Source organism: Natator depressus, chromosome 7 (assembly GCF_965152275.1).
Source record: "Natator depressus isolate rNatDep1 chromosome 7, rNatDep2.hap1, whole genome shotgun sequence".
Taxonomy (NCBI): Eukaryota; Metazoa; Chordata; order Testudines; family Cheloniidae; genus Natator; species Natator depressus.
The window spans coordinates 92,658,572-92,674,275 of NC_134240.1; the positions used below are offsets into that span (position 1 = coordinate 92,658,572).

General features: G+C 45.3%; 1 protein-coding gene across 1 annotated transcript; it reads right to left on the reverse strand.

Annotated features, from left to right (window-relative positions):
* Positions 1-6,238: 6,238 nt before the first annotated feature.
* CYP26A1 (cytochrome P450 family 26 subfamily A member 1) lies at positions 6,239-10,120 on the reverse strand. Its single transcript, XM_074959998.1, has 7 exons — positions 9,911-10,120; positions 9,483-9,707; positions 8,981-9,265; positions 8,583-8,732; positions 7,692-7,826; positions 7,190-7,342; positions 6,239-6,988 (listed from the first exon to the last, which is right to left on the reverse strand). The coding sequence occupies exons 1-7, from the start codon at positions 10,097-10,099 to the stop codon at positions 6,647-6,649; spliced, it is 1,479 nt and encodes a 492-aa protein (XP_074816099.1). The 5' UTR covers positions 10,100-10,120; the 3' UTR covers positions 6,239-6,646.
* Positions 10,121-15,704: the final 5,584 nt, after the last annotated feature.

The following is a 15,704-nucleotide window of genomic DNA, read 5'->3' on the forward strand; positions in this document are numbered from 1 at the left end:
TTGGTTATAAATTAACATAAATAAAATCAGATAATCTCTAGGGCCTATAATGTATTAATGACTGCAATGAGTTTGCAAACAAGTATGAATGTACGACAAGTCACCCTTGCTAAAATGATCACCCTAACCTGTTAGTATTGCAGACTTCACAAACTCCTCACATTGGTTTAAGGTACTAAAGTTGCACAAAAAGACACAAGCAGACCAATAGTGCGCATCCTAATAAAAGGAGCTCACAATACCCCTTTATTAGCTGAATATACTTAATGTATTAGCTGCTCATACTGCAATTAAAAGGGCAGTTGTAAAATTCCATTAAAATTGTATTACAGTAAAACCTCAGAGTTACGAACACCTCGGGAATGGAGGTTTTTCGTAACACTGAAATGTTCGTAACTCTGAACAAAACGCTATGTTTGTTCTTTCAAATGTTTACAACTAAACATTGACTTAATACAACTTGGAAACTTTACTATGCAGAAGAAAAATGCTGCATTTAACCACCTTCATTTAAATGAAACATGCACAGAAACAGTTTCCTTACCTTGTCAAATCTTTTTTTTAAACTCCCCCCACCCTTTTTTTCAGTGGTTTACGTTTAACACAGTACTGTATTCGCTTTTGGGGTTTTGTTTTATTTTTCGTCTCTGCTGCTGCCTGATTCTGTACTTCCGGTTCCACATGCAGTGTGTGGTTGACCGGTCAGTTTGTAGCTCTGGTGTTCATAACTCTGAGGTTCTGCTATACTGCGTAGGGCAAGGGTGGCCACCCTGAGCCTGAGAAGGAGCCAGAATTTACCAATGTACATTGCCAAAGAGCCACAGTAATACGTCAGCAGCCCCACATCAGCTCCCCCCCCACACTCCCAGTGCCTACTGCCTACCGGCAGCCCCGCCAATCAGCGCCTCCTGCTCCCTCCCCACACCTCCCCATCAGCTGTTTCATGGTGTGCAGGAGGCTCAGAGGGGGAGGGAGTGGAGCAAGGGCACGGCAGGCTTAGGGGAGGGGGCGGGAAAGGGGGAATGGGGACAGAGCCTGTGGCAGAGCCAGGAGTTGAGCAGTGAGCACCCCCAGCACCTTGGAAAGTTGGCGCCTGTAGCTCCAGCCCCGGAGTCGGCACCTATGCAAAGAGCCTCATATTAACTTCTGAAGAGACGTATGTGGCTCCGGAGCCACAGGTTGGCCACCCATGGGGTAGGGTGACCACACATCCTGTTTTGGCCAGGACACTCCCTTTTTTAAGCCCTGTTCCAGCCGTCCCGACTGTTTTGCCAAAAACAAATGGGACAAATGCCCCACTTTAGTTTAAAAAAAAAAAAAAAAAGTGGGGTGTGGAGGGACATGAGCGGGGAGCAGCGATGCCAGCCCTGTGCAGGGGGAGGCTGGGCTCCAGCGGGGGTCAAGCAGGACTTGGGTGAGCAGCAATGCCAGCTCCAGCCTTTGGGAAATATGGTCACCCTATCTAGTATGTGCACCGCTGCTTGCCTAAGCCATGCCTGTCCCCTGCATGGGGAGGGGGGCTCGGGTCAACGGCTCAGGCCAGCCCTGTGTGGTGTCCCGTTTTCCCTTTGGGAAATGTGGTCACCCTAGTACTGTGTCATCCTACAAAAGCATCTGCCAGCTTTTAAATATTTTATCTGAAACTCATTAAAAACTGTCTATGCTGCTCTTATTCTTTGGTTGGAGACAGATTTGTGAAATATTTTATCTTTAACCCACCCACGAAGTTACATTCATTTACATAGCTTAATGAAGGCTGCATTATTCATCAAACATCTCATATAACATTTTTCATATGACATTATTAAACAAGCTAGGCAAGCCAGTATAGTAATGAACCTTCTCTAAACTTTCTGCCAGTTATGTTCCCTTACTCCTAATCTATCACTCTAATGGTTGCAACTAATAAACTTTAAGAATCTTTGCCACTAATCTGTATATGTTTTGCAGTGCATTCTGGATGTATAGCTTGACATAGAGAATTTACAATAGAGACCACCTGGCAAACAAAACTCTTTATACTAACAAATGCTATCCAAAGCTACCCACCCCCTCTTTATTCGGGGGTAAGGGGAGATAAGGAGAGTCCCTTACAGAGCCTTTTATCCTAAAGTGTTTTGCAGCCAGGGATAACTGTAACCACTTCTGGGGAGGAACACAATCTTTTAAACAGTGCACACCACAATACACCAAAACCAATATTTGTGATCATCTTTTCATATCTGAAACATTGCCAGAATATGCATGGATTAAAGTGGCGTTTGAACCTCTTTGACACTTCATTCTTTTTTGTGCTTTCAAACTTTTTCCCTAACTTGCATTTAGGGGCTGCACACAAGCTAAACATAACACCATATTAGCCTCATCTGACAATGCTAATTAATACCAGGTGTGTATTAAGGCAAAAATTTTCGAATCTGGTTCTCTGCAGTTAGGCTCCTAAAGCCATATTTAGGAAGTAAAAATGGCCTGATTTTACAGAGGTATTGAGCACCGTAGTTCCCACTGAAATCAATAGTAAGTGCAAAGTCTCAGCACTTCTGAAAATTGCATGTTATTTAGAAGCTGACATACAGACTTAGGGAGCTAATTTAGGCATCGAGGTTTGCAAATGTTGGCCTAAATCCACTGTGATGGAATCCTCAAATGATATCTCTCCTGATGAATGTTGCCCATGAGTAAAATATTCAAAAAGTACATAAATCCCATTTTCACAAGTGACTTAGGTACTTGAGTACATTTTTTCTCTAAATTGCTAAGTATTTTTTTCAGTACTTCTCAAAAAACACTCCAAGTCATCAAAGGGAGTAACGGAAGAAAACGTGATGCAAATAGAAACTAACATGCAAAGCAGAACAACCTTCTATCAAAATGTGATCTCTCAAAGGCTAGAAAGAAATTCCTAGAAAAAGTCTAAACAAAGTACAGGATGTTGAATGTAAAAGAACGTTTTAAGTGTTCTGGGCTGTTCAGTTTTTTGTATTTCTTTTAAACAAATTAGCAGGCAAAACTTCTTTCTACTATTCAGCTGATAAAAATATTCTGACCCTTGTATAATTTCACTAAGACACATGGCAATCAATAGGCTGAAATGTTCTTTCAATCAAACAAACAATAATCCTTTTTTCCCCAGTTCAGTTTTCAGAATTCATTACATTAGGTTTGTGCAGTTGTTGCTTATTCACGGAGTCATTACTTTTAAATTCAGCATTATCCATCTATATAAGCAGTGTTGTTGTAGCCGTGTTGGTCCCGCGATATTGGAGAGACAAGCTGGATGAGGTAATACATCTTTTATTGAACCAATTTCTGTTGATATTACCTCACCCACCTTGTCTCTCTCATTACCCATTTATGACCTTAGGTTAAAAAGGGTTCTGCATTTCAATCAGAAATCAGTTCAATATGTTCCTTAATGCCATATTTAATCAGGAATTAACCTTTGTATAACATAACACAGCAAATTTCAAAAATATGATGCATTTGACATGCTGCGAAACTGAGTAAGTTTTATTTCAAATAGGTTAAAGACAGGTGTTCCCAGTAGTCCATGTTACAGCTAGAAAAACAGCATGGGGCCACAAAAAAAGCAAGCACAGCCCTCCATTTAAAGATCAGAGTGCAGCCCATGTTTGATCATCTGCATTTTTAAAAGGTGTCCGCGGGCCAAAATGTTCAAAAATGACAAATGAATGTAGGTGCCTAACTTGAGACGCTTTAAAGGAGTCTGATTTTTATAAAAGGCTGAGCACCTGCTCTCTGAATCAGGTCCCTTAAATGGGTCTCAAATTAGGCATTCAGAAGCACTAACACTTTAGAAAATCTTGGATAAAAATTTCAACAGTATCTTATGGTTTTGAAAATGGGATTTAGAAGGGGGGGGGGGGAATTTACCCTTCGGCCCTACTGTTTAGTCACAATGCTAAAATTGTTGGGAGCAGATCCTCAGCTACTATATATTGTCACGGTTTATCTCAGCTGAGAATCTGCCCCAGGATATCTTGACAGATCCTGACATAGTAAGACAGTGATGGCATTTTATCTCCAAACACAAATTGCTGCAGTATGGCTCAAACCTGGCCAACAGTGAGACAGAAAAAAATGTTACTATGCTGCAAGTACAATCTTAGATTTACAGTAGGATCTAGCCTTTTATTCTCCAAACATAGCAACCATGAGCACTGAAGTTGTTATATATTAGAGCAGTCAGTATGGCTGACACTTTGTTAAAGATAGTGGTAGCAGGTGCACTTATTAAGTCCCATGTAAGAATATGACAACAGTCTAGTTTTAAAAGCCCCCACATTTCCAGAATATTTATTATCTAATATCTTTTTCTATTTGCAGACTATTGTAAAGATTAGCAGGACTCTAATAGTGCTATTTAAAAGTATATGACTAGCCTTTACATTACATAAGGCTGCAGATGATGTGTAAAGTGTTTGCAATCAAAGGGCTGATTCTCTTTCATATTAAGGCCACTTTATACCACTCTGGCAGTGTGAAAGGGCCTAAAGTAAATATAAATTTTCAAGTGGTCTAAATAACAATCAGACCCGGAGAGTTCACATAATAACAGTGATCTTAAAATTGGGCAAACTGCCTCTGAAAAGTCTTGGCAAAGAGTGATTTTTATATAAAGCAGAGCCTTGTAATGAGACAATGTAGGCAATGTTTATATCTAGAACTAAATCACTTTTAATCTTGATCTGGAATAATTCAAAAAGCTATTTATAGCAGATGTTGATTGTGGTTAACATCTTGCCCTAGAAATTAGTATTTTGATTTTTAGCATTAGTAGATGACAAATGCTTTTATGCTGAATAGAAACATTCACAAGACTTTTAGTTGCCATTATTTGGCACGTGGAACATTTACAGGTGTTGGCTATTTAGAATTTTCTCCACAACCCCTGAAATCCTCCTCAAGATCAGGAATAATATCACCTAAGAATTGTTCAGTATAAGGAGTAACCCAAGTGCCAATGAAGTTTGCTTTTTTATGTGTATGGTGCTAGCAGTGTATGTGACACTAGTGTGACAGTTTACCTTATCCAGTATTTGTGCAACCAGCCTCTCCAGCTAAGGGTTTTTTGGTCACATTTCTACCCTGCCTCTATTCTAAACCTTAATTTTTAAATTAGCCATGGTTGAGGGAGAGTCAGACCAAGCACATTGCACCTCTCCAACTCTACTAGTACACTTGGGCCTGAATCACTGCTAACTGCTTTTGTATTTTGCCTTTTATTTTTTGTCCTACAAAATTCCAGAATTGTTAATGGCAAAACCCATCCTTCCTCTAAGGGTACTTCATTACAGCTGTAATCTAAACCATTATACATACATATGGAAAAACAGCTACCAGATAGCTAGCTTCTTTGCAATAACCATTGAGGACAGACAGATTATTGTCTATGACAACGGTCAGGGGGCTGTTGGTGCAGGATAAGAATACCATGCAACCGATGAAGTGAGCTGTAGCTCACAAAAGCTTATGCTCAAATAAATTGGTTAGTCCCTAAGGTGCCACTAGTACTCCTTTTCTTTTTGCGAATACAGACTAACACGGCTGCTACTCTGAAAACATGGGAGAAGAGGAGCTAAAGAGGTTTTATTCTAGACTTTTGTTCTGGTCTCTGCCTACACAGTTAGGAGTTTATTCTAGCAGTCTGAGAGTGGGTGTAGTTTAGGCAAGATGGTTTATTTAGTCTTAGTTTACCATAAATCAAAGTTAGATTTATAGACTACTATACATTGGACATGGTAGGGAAATGGCCTGTGTTATTTCCTCTCAGTCAGCTATATAGAGGGTGGGTTTTCTAAGTGGATGACAGAAGTCTCCAAGAGTTTGAATTTGAGATGTTATAGGATTAGTCAACCTGTTTAGAAGAGTCTTAGTTGCATTTATTAAGTTGGCTTGGTTAAGCCTCAGTATCTTTAACAAGTGATCTGTTGACTCCAGCTCGAATCTTCTCAGGAGTTGTGAGTGCAGAAAGAATGGAGGCTAAAATGCAAGACAACCCCTCCAATTTATAAGGTTAGGAAAAAACAAGAATTTGAATTCTTGGTTTAGGTTTCTTTATGCCACCCCGAGCAGCTAAGTTAGTATATGAAGAAAATAACCAACATGCTAGAGATATTTGGAGCAAAACATCTTCAAAAAAATAAACTTTATTTTAAATCATAATAATCCATAAACTTTGAACACAAAACCTAGTATCTGAAAACATTCTCCTTGCTTAAATATAAGCCACGTGTGTATTTTGGTCACGGATGTGCAGTTAGGTCCCATGGTTTCATATGCTTGTTAAAAGTTGAAGTGTCTCTGAATGCATACACTGTCAAATTCCTTCAAAATGCTAAAAAAATTGACAAGCTTTCAACAAGATTCTTAAATAAGAGGGAAACATTTTGTTTCCATGGAAATAAGTTATTAATTATGGACCACACTGACCCATAATTGTAGTGCTTGAACATATCAATCAAACTTAGAATATTTAGTAGATTTTTAAAATATTTTTTAAAAAAAGACATAAATAACTATTATACATGTACAAGTTAAATATTTAATATTGGGTTTAGGTTTCTATAAAAAGCTATGTGTACTTTAAATGCTATAGAATTTCATCCAGAAGTAACCTTTGACCTCAGATTTGGCCATTGAAACCTATGAATTTGGTAGGCAGGTTGTCCACTGGATAGACTATGGGGCCAGTTTTCATTGTAGGGGGTCCATTTAACAGCTGCCAGTCACAATTCCGAGCCAACTCCACAGTAAATATTTTGAGAAGGATTTTTGCAAACTCTTTGCCCACACAGCTTCTCAAGCCTCCTCCAAAAGGGATGAAACTGAACCTGGAGGAATCTTCTGGAGAGGGAGACATGAAGCGATCAGGGTCAAATTCATCCTTGTTGGTGAAGAGGTCTGCAACATCATGTGTATCACAGATACTGTAGATAATGTTCCAGCCTTTAGGAATCTGGTAACCCTGTTAAAAAAAAAAAAGTAGGAAATTCCAATATGTGAAGACTTCAGCTCAGAGGCAGATGGATGCCAAGATTTTAGAGAGAAATCAAAATCCCTGTATAAATTGTCAGTTTGACTTATTTTCAAATAATTACTAAGGAGAAAAAAATTACAGCCTTCAAAAGGGATTTAATAGAAGCAGAGCCCAAGTAGCCCAGCTTACATTTAACTCAAAAGTCTTGAGTGCAACTCGAAATCCTCCAGGAACTGGTGGACTCAGCCTGAGGGTCTCTTTGATTACACAGCCTGTGTACTTCAGCTGTTCCAAGACTTCTATATCCAGTTGTTTGTCTTGGTTCATGCTGCACAATAAACCCTAAAAAAAGAACATGGTTAACATAAGGCTATGCACATAAGAGCCAGGCTACAGTTTGTGGTAGCTGGACACTGCATTGCCATCACTAATGGGGTACAAATAGTCATCAAGCTCCCAGGTAGTACAAGAGAAAGCTCCCCAAACAAGCTTGAATCATTGCAAATCTCATTTTTTCAAATGGAATATTCAGCTCTTCCTGGTTAAGTTGTTTTAAGGGGGCATTAGCTTTGCTTAATTAAGAGCTTTATTCTACAGTCTGTTAGAGTTCATACACTCCCTTGTCATGAAGGAGGAACAAACAGTGAACTGAATACAGAGGAATTTCAACTTCTACAGAGAAGACACCCACCTTCATTTGTAGCTCCTTTCTCACTTTTTGCAGAACAGCCCGGTGAAGCCCTAAGAAGGTGATTAGAGATGTGGCAGCACTGGCCGTGGTTTCATGCCCTCCAAACAGAAGTTCTGTTGCCGATTCTTTTAGCTCCTGAGACAAAGAGCAGGATGTCTGGGTTATTTTTTAAAGAAAATAATAAAAATCACACACACGCACGCTATTGTTTTAAAGTACTTGAGACCACACTGCAGCGCCAACCTCATCGCCTTCTCCTCCCCTTCACAAATGCCCTTCTAAAACTGCATCTCCAGTAAAGCAGAGGGGAAATTCCGTATTTAAACGCCACCAGGGATTAGCGATATTCCTAGGCTCCACATCGACAGGCTGCGTTTGAATATAAAGCCACAGAAAGACACGGGGAGAGGGGAGAGAAGATGAGCCGATACTCCTTGTCCGGGAGAATGGATGGCTTACGGAAAGGATTGTCCTGGCTTGCCACACGTCGTGTTGGGCCGTTTAAACGGCCCGAGCACAAGAGAGGTTTCGAAAAGCACCAAGGGGGATTTCGATCGCTGTGCGAGTAGGATGTGCCCTGGGAGCCCAGGATCCGAGGCGGTTGGGGACTGGAGCAACTTCCTCAACTCGGGGGGAAAAGAGGGGAGGGGGAAATGGGGACACCACTCATGGGTCGCCATCGTCAGAAATCCTGGCCCTGAAGCGGTTCCCCTGGCTGAGACGAGGACTTGCCACCCTGATCTTCCTTCTCCCGGAGACCGCACTGCGGGGGGGGGGTGTACACTTAGGGCCCGATCCTGCTCCCCTTACATCAACAAGAGCGATGCCAGGGAGTTTAAAGGAAGCCCTTGGCTGGGGCTATGCAGCGGTCCCCGCGGGCGGGCGTCTCACCTGCAGGTTCAGCGGCTCCCCGTTCTCCTGCGTGTGCTCCATCAGCAGCTGCAGCGCGTCCTTACAGCCGCCCGCTGGCTGCTTACGGGCCATCTTCGCCCGGATGTTCTCCTCAATCTTGGCGTGGATGAAGTTCCGCGCCCGCAGGCCCTGGGGGCGGAGAAGGGAGCCGAAGGGCTGCGGGTCATCCCGCTGCCAGGCCGTCCCCACACGCCCCTCACCCACGCAGTGCCAACCCCCTGGGCGCACGCTCCCAACCCTGCCCCAATTCCAGCTGCCATCGCCGGGCACTTAGTGCCAGCGCTTGAGCCAGAGCTGCCCCCCGCGGCATCGCCCCCCGGAGGTGCCTGGGACCCCCCCACCCCAGGGCTAGCCCCGATCGCGGGCAGGAGCTTTACCCGGTAGAGCCCGCTGAAGGGCACATCGATGGGCAGGGAGAAGAGGTTGCGGATCATCTCCTCGAAGGCCTCCACCAGCTGCTGCTCGCTGTCCTGGTCGTGACGCGGCTCGAAGCCCAGCAGGATCCTCATGGCGATGCGGAACATGAGGCGCTTCACTTCGGGGTAAACCAGAAGGCAGGAACCACCGCTGCGCAGCCAGCGCGCCAGGCAGGCGCTCACCTCCTCCTGGATGCCGGGGACGTAGTGCTGCAGGGCCTCCCGGGAGAAAGCCTTCATGATCACCTGGGGGAGAAGGAGAAGGCTCAGGCCACCGCGGCACCGCCCCAGGGGGAGAGCGCGCCGGGGCCGGAGCTCAGCCCGGCTGGCCAGGGGAGCGCACACCCGCCCCAGCCGCACAAAGGAGGGCGCCACTCCCGGAGCTTTGAGAGCGCACAGGAGGCGGCCCCGGCCAGATGCGAGCCGGGGAACTGCCGCCTGGCCCTGGGGTGGCTCGCGGTACCTTTTTGCGGTGCTTGTGCTGCCCGTCGTGCAGGTTGGAGAGGCAGCCCGACCCCAGGATGGTGCGCACCGAGGCCGGCCACTGCACCGACACCAGCCGATGCTCCCCGAGCAGGATGTGCCGCACGTTCTCGGCCCCCATCACCCGCACGGTGGGGCGCCCGAAGAGGTGGGTCTTGTAGATAAATCCGTATTTCCGACGCTTCATCTGGAGAAACTTCCGCCGCTGGAGGGAGAGAAGGGCCGTGATAGCGGGGCTCCCGGCCAGCCGCCCGCCCGCCTCCCTGCTAGCGCTGCCCTGCCCCGCCCCGGCTACCTGGAGCTCAGGGCAGAAGGCGGAGCCGGGTCCCCGAGTCGCCCCTGGCTATCCCCCGAGGGGCTGCCCCTTCCCGAAGCCGGGCGAGGGCAGGGAGAGCTCGTGGGCCTTACCTGCAGCACCAGTTGCAGCGTCTCCCCGAAGAAGGGGAGCCCCATGGTGCCCGGGGGCAGCGGCAGGCTGCAGCCGGACTCCCGGCCGCTCACGCAGTACAGAGCCCACAGCTTCACCGCAGCCAGGAAGAGCAGCAGGGGCAGCAGGAAGGTGCACAGCGTGCTGGCCAGCAAGGTGGAGAAGCCCATGGCTCGCGAGCGGCGCCTGAAGCCCCTACCTGTCTCCGCAGAGCAAAGCTGCGCACAGGCCGAGCCCCGCCGTGGGCCCCTTTTTATAGCCCTCCCCAGGTTGCTGCCCACTCTACCTTGGTCAGATAAATTAGTTCACCCAAAGTTCATCTTTAATTACGGATTGTGGCCTGGCTCCTCCCCCCGAAATCTTTAACTGTTTGTTTTGCGCGGTGGCTTCTCCAGGTCTCCCTCCTCCAGGAGCTACAGACGAGCCACAGAGCTGACTTTGAAAAGGTGCTAATTTCACCCGGACAATAGGGCTCGCGGGAGAGGGGGCCTCGGAGCTCAGCTCCTTGAGGGCGCTGCTCTGTAGCTCATTGAATAATCATTAAAGGATGGAATGGGGGCCGAATTGCAAACAGCTGCCAGTTCGACTCGTCAAGCTCAAGGAAGACCAGCTAATTAACGGCATCCCTTTTACCTTTATTTATCACTGATTAAACGGAGTAAGAATGTATTGACGCAGATTATAGAAATGCCTCACTTACTTTGTCCTTATGTCCAGTTACACGGGAAAGCACATACCGTGTTTATGTTTTGCCTCTGGGCATGGTTTGATAACGACCATACCCACAACCGATCTTATTTTTTAATCTCTCCTACTGCACTTTACAGTTCAGCGGTGGGTTGATTTTTTTTTTTTAAAGACCTGAGCCCCAGCTAAATGCTGAAGAGCCGAGCAGTTGCATACGGTGCGTAGTTCATTGGACTTCGCCTGGTTCCGGGTTCGGGCTCTTGCTCGTTAGCACAGCGGGCTGCAGCCCCGGGAGCAAGTGGCGCAGACCCTGGACAGCACTAGCGGGGCGGGCTGAGCCGGGGGCTGAGCGCTTTGAACATCTCCTCCGGGGTATCCCTGGGTAGGAGTGAGTTCCCAGGACTCCAGCTGCACAGCGCTGAGTCGGTCGGATCCCAGCTTTGGGGTTATGGGATAAAAACATAATTATGTCACTGGATCACGAACAGCCGCCGCTTCCCCTTGTCCTCTCAGATCCGCGCGTGGCCTGCAGTTCACCTCAAAGGCCCCGCTTGTATTTACGGTCAGGGTCCTGAGAGGAATCCGCACCAGGCCGGAGTAAATTCTGAAAACTTATGATGCAGCGCTAATGGCAGGTTCAAACGCAGGTCAGCGAGGGAAGGCAAGGTTATATCCAAAAGTAAACACCCTGCCTATTGCCACCCACAGGCTTTTATAGGCGCTTAAATCATAGATCACAGCACCCGCAGCCCGGCACCTAGGCGTGAGGTTTCCTGGGCTGCTCATCCTGGGCCCTGGGGCAGAGCTGGTCCTTACCGCAATGTGTGGACCTTTTTCAACCTGGGGTGACGGGTTTGCCTGTTTAACAAGCGAAGCAGTAGCCAGCACCTGTCTGAACATAGGTGGGAGGCAGATAACCCGCAGGCCGCCATAGCGTTATGGGGAGAAGGCAGAGGAGTTCGGCACACTTCCCAGCAGCGGTTTAATTTAGAGGGGGGCCAAATCTCCCGGCACAGAGGCTGGGAGATAGCTACGCGTGCCTGGAAAGCAGGACTTCGCCCTGGCTGTGTGCTCCCAAAAACCGTGCAGGGAATTGCCCAGGGTCTGACGTTCACCAATAGAGCATCTAGGAGGCAGGAGTGCTTCACAAATGCTGGGAAATGTTCTGATGCGGAGCCACTTTTTATCACCGCTCTGCAGAGCCGACTGCTTGCTGGGAAAGGAGGTTCACAGGCGGTGGCTGCCACGGACCCTTTGCTCCTCCCACTCACGGCTGTAGATTTATAAGAGGTCGCTGCAAAAGTAAATATGATCAGGGCTGGAGTGACTCTCCAGTTCGTCTGGAGATCCTGGCGTTATACCTTAGCGAAACCTTACAAAAATATTTTGGAGCAAAGCTGAATTTCCCTTCTGTGCAGCCAGAGACGTAGGACGCAGGTACTTTCTGGTTGTTCGCCAAAAGAGCAGCCAGCGCTATAGGTTTCCCAAAACACCCATCGCTCTTCCTGCTCTGTCATGTGCATCATCTCTGAAATGTATGCTTACACCCGTCTGACTGCAATCGGTAGCTTTACAATCAGTAGGTGTTGGTGGTGCTCGGAAACCAGGTAGCGCCGGGGACCCTTTATATAACACCTGTCCAGAAATCACTGACTCGCGGTTACCGTTATAACAATAAATGCCGCAGTAAGTAGTAGAAGTATGACAAGCACTTATCATAAAGTCTTACATTTGTATCTAGCTTAGGCACCGTTTCGTAGAAATACGGCAAATGAATACAAACAAGATCCTCGATAACCTTCAAATTACAGCACTTTTTCTCCCCGTGTTTGTTGCTCACTACTTGGCTGAAATGACCCTCACAATTTCTTTTGTAAATGAGTGACTACGCTGGGAAACGTTTAAAGGGGCACCCCGAGGTTCAAAGTAACATTTGTATCTAGAAAATGTCCTTGCATCTAATATCAATAGCACTGTAGTATATTAAAAGAGAAAGAAGTTTCAGCATCAAAAGAGCCGTCACTGTTGTTTATATATTTATTTACCCTGTTTCACTCAACTTGGACGGTACAAGTAAACGCTTCAGTTTCATTTTTGTCTAGTCAATTTCACTTTCTGATTCCCTGCCCAACCACAAGAAACATTCGAGAGCGATTTTTTTTAACAGAATCTAAATGTTATCCCCTAATGTCTAATGTATCCCCTTTTATGTTTGCTGGAAGGCATGGCTCGGGGGGTATTTCTGCTTCGCATTTAGTAGCCTGGTTGCTTTGACAGTGCCTGGCAATGTAGTTGTTGAACGACAATATTTCTGTGCCGCGTGCACATTCTTTTGACTGGTTTCTAGTTCTGGGACACGACACTTAAATTTGCGTTTTTAAGCATAGGGTATTTCTAAATGGTGCAGCGTCAGCCCGGGAGGGCGAAGGGCTTTTAAAGTTTAGAGTTTAATTGAAACGTAGGTGAAGTCCTAGTTCCTACATAGGTATGCTTAAAAATCATTTATCGGTAAAGGGTTGAAGCATAGGGTGAATATTATACACATGCCTGCATATCATATAAATATGTGTATGCGGGTTGTTTGCTGTGCCCAGATGTGATATATATTTGTACATTATATGATTTCAGCCTAAATTTAATTTCCTTATTTTGTGTTTAAAATGCTCACTTTGTTCCGATTCCCCCCACCCTTCCTCTGACCTATATAAACCAACCAGTGGTTGGTTAAGTTGGCGGCTTCTGAGCCCTCCAAAGCTGGCAGGACAGTTCTCTGCCTAATAGGGATGATCATTTTCTGGTGTCTCCGTATCCTCAGTGAATTGCCCTGGGAGCAGTGACATGACCTCGGGGTTCTTTCCCATTCCCATACTCTGACCTGCTTGTGACCTACAACACGGACCGTGACATCTGAATGAACTCTGCGAGCAACTTCGCCAAGTTCACTGTCCATCAAATAACGAGATACGGTGGCCTGAGCACCGATAATTACCACAGGAAACCTTTATTATCGCCACAGCCATCTATTCTACAGTCGTCAGTCCGAAAGAATCAAATGGTAAAGAGTGAAAGGGATAATTAAAGACATCTTGGAAGGGGGACAAGAAATTAACAGCCTCATAGGAACAAACTTTGATTACAAGTAATAATTGCTACACTTCACTTGCAAATGCTCATGTTTATTTGAAAAATAACGTCAGTTTCAAGTCTTTTTTTACTAGATTCACATTACGTTATTCAACAACGCGGTTACAGTGTGACTGCTCGGGGTAATTATTTAGCGTGGTCCTGAAGCATCGACGATTACTTCTCATCCAAGCTGGAGGAGGAGGCTGCAGAGCTGCATTTGCCAGTCGGCTCCCCAGCCGATTAGTGCCTAGGTGAGCGGCCAGGTCCCCCCCGAAATAAAACGGAACTGGAGGTGGATCCACGGTTCGCCTACTTTTTTTTCGAGGATCACAATAGCGTCAGTAGCGTTTGGATGGATCAGTTCAGTGGTTGTGCTAATTAAAGTTAGTCATTGACACTTGTATCCACCGCCTACTGATTTCCCCTCCGTTCACCACAAAGATTCACCTTAAAGACAAGGTCAGGAGGGCAGAGGCTTCTGGTTCACTAAAGGGTCAACCCGCCAACAGCACTTAACTCCGACTTTCAGTACAACCTTTTCCAGATTTGACCTGTCACATTTGGTAGCCATGTTTCTGCTCTAGGTAGCTGAGATGTTGCATGGAGTGAAATTATGTTACTCGACTTTCTGATGTTTAATTAGAAATACTGATCCAGGTAAATTATCTGGGCGGTGGCTGCTAACGCTCTGGCTTACAGAATAATAAATCATGCCGGTTGCTTTCAGGCAGTGGGTCACCATTTAAAGCAAGGGGGACTCAAATATTTTGACTTTTCTCATTTTGGGAGATTGCGGAAGGACAAGAAAGTTTGTTTAGGGCAGAAGTGTCATTGGAGAAAGTATCCTAGGAACCAGTGTGTCAGCCTTCACAAAGGGCAACTTCATCCTACGGATAACAGGTTTGGGGATGTAGGTGTTCTGTTCGACCTCTCAGATATCGGATACATTTTAATATTACACAAGAGCTTGACCTAGAGAAGGAGTATCCATATTTTCCATTAAAATGTATGAAAATTAATTATCAGATGTTTCCATTTCCTTGCTTCCCCTCACCTTTTAGACAGACAGTATGTACTATGTGCCTGAGTCAAAGCCCAGCAAAGGCTGTCCATTGACAGGGCGCTGCCATCATGCCCTCAGTGAAAATGAAATAATGTATTCACTCATCTATACAAATCATACTTAGTATTATCCTGAACTCTCCTCTCCATGCTCCAATGGAACTGCCATTTCCATTCATGGACATGAAAGGTAGGCATCACATTATAAAACATTTGTGAGAAATTCTTTTACAAGCGGAAAAAGAAAAATCCCGGAATTGAAGAGTAGGAAATGGCAAGGCAGACAGTATTCAGAGACCCTCTAATAGGCCAGTCAGCCCCCAACCTTAACTCCACCTGAATCCATTTTTAAGCCATTGTACACCATATGCTGCATGACAAATGGTCTTGTTGCTTAATGCTGCTCTGATAGTTATTATAATGTGACTCTCACTATAAATATTGAAATCATTATTCTGGAAGAGGTACCAGAGTGTATGCGCAAGAAATGGTTTTTGATCTTTAAAATCAGGAACTTTTCAGTCAGAATCAAACAGTTAAATGTCCCGACTCTTTAAATGTTTATTTTAAAAAGATCACTTCCCTGTTGAAATCTGATTCTCTCATGCAGGTTTCAACCTGCAACTAAACTCTAGTCTAAGGCACATTTACTTTGACCATGGGATTTAATGATGGATCCTTAATAACAGCAGCACAGTCCTTACTATAATACAGTGTTAATGTACAATATTAATATACGGTACCATCTGATGAACCAGAATGCATGTTTATCATATAGACTCTAATGGAAAGTGCAGGAGTGAGATGAAATACAAACTCTTTACATCAATCTATCGGAAGTTAGAGAGTTATCAGAAAGTTACAGATAATTGGGATGTATCTGACAAGTTTGGACCTGTC

What these genes read in the sequence shown, in the direction of transcription:
- CYP26A1 (XM_074959998.1), bottom strand. Translation starts at nt 10,099, where the DNA reads ATGGGCTTCTCCACCTTGCTGGCCAGCACGCTGTGCACCTTCCTGCTG. An exon ending in CCTTCAGCGGGCTCTACCGG is followed by an intron (nt 8,733 to 8,980) that starts GTAAAGCTCCTG and finishes CTCCGCCCCCAG; the next exon opens with GGCCTGCGGGCGCGGAACTT. An exon ending in GGGAGCCGCTGAACCTGCAG is followed by an intron (nt 7,827 to 8,582) that starts GTGAGACGCCCG and finishes TCTTTGTCTCAG; the next exon opens with GAGCTAAAAGAATCGGCAAC.